At 72.3% G+C, this 2,055-nt stretch overlaps 1 protein-coding gene across 1 annotated transcript in view; it reads right to left on the reverse strand.

Annotated features, from left to right (window-relative positions):
* Positions 1-2,055, reverse strand: part of H696_02739 (hypothetical protein) — a gene marked incomplete at both ends in the record, with an annotated part of 14,949 nt that overhangs the window by 4,520 nt on the left and 8,374 nt on the right. Inside the window, one exon of the mRNA XM_009496644.1 lies at positions 177-1,933. Coding sequence (XP_009494919.1) covers positions 177-1,933 — 1,757 coding nt within the window. The remainder of the gene's footprint in view (positions 1-176; positions 1,934-2,055) is intronic.

A 2,055-nucleotide genomic window follows, 5' to 3' on the forward strand; every position in this document is an offset into this window, starting at 1 on the left:
CCGTACATGCATACACATGCACACACATGCACACACATTTACACATGTACACATGCACACACATGCACACACATGTGCACACATGCACACATGCACACACATTTACACATGCATACACATGCATACACATGCATGTACGGATGCAGAAGGGCGTGGGAGTGTGAGCGTGTGCGCACCTTTGGTTGGCTTTGGCCCGACGGAGATCCAACGGCTGGTGCGAGACGTTCAGGTCGCCGGTGACCATGACCGGTCGCCAGGGGCGGCCGGCGACCAGCGGGGCCTTTGTCGGAGCCGGAGCCGGAGCCGAGGCGGCAGCCTCATCGGGGGAGCCGGTGCCAGAGGCCGCGGCGGCCGAGGCCGGAGGCGGGGGAACCAATGCTGTCGAGCCATCGGCATGGGTGGCATCGGCGACGGCGGTGGCGGCGGCGGCAGTGGCGTCAGCCGCAGCAGGGTCGGCCGTGATGCCGAGCTCCAGGGCTCGGACAAAGCGCGCGAAGTCCGCGTCCCACTGGCGGCGGTAGTCCAGTCGGGCCAGCTTCTGGCCGGAGTTCGGGGTGTATACATTGACCAGGCAGAAGTCGTCGAAATCCACGGCCAGCAGGCGGCCCTCCAGGTCGTGGGACACCGGCCGGGCGGGGATCTTGGCATCGGGCTCGGTGGGGCCGACGCGAGTCAGCCGCGGCGGCATGGGGGCCTCGGTGAGCAGGCCCTCCGGCAGGAGGGTCTCCTCCAGCCGGGCCAGGGCCAGCTCCATGCCGGTGATGACCCGGCCATTGGCGGCCGGCGGCACGCGCGACAGGACAGCCACCCCGGAATACCCGAGGGGCTGCAGGCTGTTGGACCAGATCCGGTAGGGGAAGTGCTCCAGGAGCTGGATGAACTCCGGGCCGAGGGCCGGCGCGTCGAAGGTCCGCGGATCTTCCAGGCTGCCGGGCGGCATGAAGGAGAGCTTGGTCTCCTGCAAGCAGAGGATGTCCGCCTGCTCGGCCAGGACATACGTCAGGAGGCCCTTTTGCAGGGCCGCCTGGAGGCCATTGACATTGTAGGTGACCAGGCGCAGGGCCCCGGCCGGGGTGTGGGCCGGGGCCGCCGCGGGGGGGGCCCCCTCGCCGGCGGGCCCGGCGGCCGCGGCGGCGGCGGCGGCGGCGGCGGCGGCGTCGCCGGCCGGCGGGAGGAAGCCCAAGTCGGCCGGGGTCTCGCGTGGCATGCTGGGAAAGGCCTCGGCCGGGGTGGTGACATCGTCCACCGGGAAGACCAGCCCGGTGGCCGCGAGGAAGGCCGCCGAGGGGGCGGCCTCGGCCGTGGTGGCGCGTGGCGCGCGCCGGGCAAAGCGCGAGTGGCGGACGATCGCCTGAATGGCCAGGTCCCGAAGGACCTGCTGCTCGGCCGAGGCCGAGCGTGACAGCTTGGCCGGCGGGGCGCCGGACTTCTTGGCCGACGCGAGGCTCTGGCCGACCTTGGCCTTCTTGGCCATGACCGGGGCATTCATGCGGGCCTGGGCCAGGGCAAAGGGGCCGGCCAGCTTGGGCTCGGCCTTGACCGGGGGCCCGGGGTCATGGTCGGGCGGCGGGCCGGCGGCGCGGGGCGCGGTCAGCCCTTCGGCCTGGAGGTTGTGCGCCAGCAGGCCCGGCACCGGGCTGGTGGTGATGGCGGTGGCGGTGGCGGCCGCCTGGACGGCGGCCGCCATGGCACGGGTGACCCGGGCCCCGGGGGCCGGCGGTGCGATGGTGGCCGGTACCGGCTTCGGGGGCGCCGCCTTGGCGGCCAGGGTTTCCCGAGCGCGCAGGGTCTCGTTGCTGGGCCGGCCGCGCTTGGGCGGGCCCTGGGTCGAGGTGGCGGCGGCCGGGTTGGAGGCCGTCGGGCGCCGAGCCGGCGGCCGAGAGGAGGACCCAGCGGCGGAGGCGGTCATCAGGCGGCGGAGGCGGGGCAGGAGCTTCGCGTGCGCGAGGGGGAGGAGAAAAAAAAAGGGTGAGACGGGAGCACGCGAGCGCAGGGGGCAGCAGCCGGCCAGACGCACAGATCCCACGGAGGCACGAGCGGTAGCCGAGAAAATGG

This window comes from Fonticula alba (genome assembly GCF_000388065.1).
Source record: "Fonticula alba strain ATCC 38817 unplaced genomic scaffold supercont2.4, whole genome shotgun sequence".
Taxonomy (NCBI): Eukaryota; order Rotosphaerida; family Fonticulaceae; genus Fonticula; species Fonticula alba.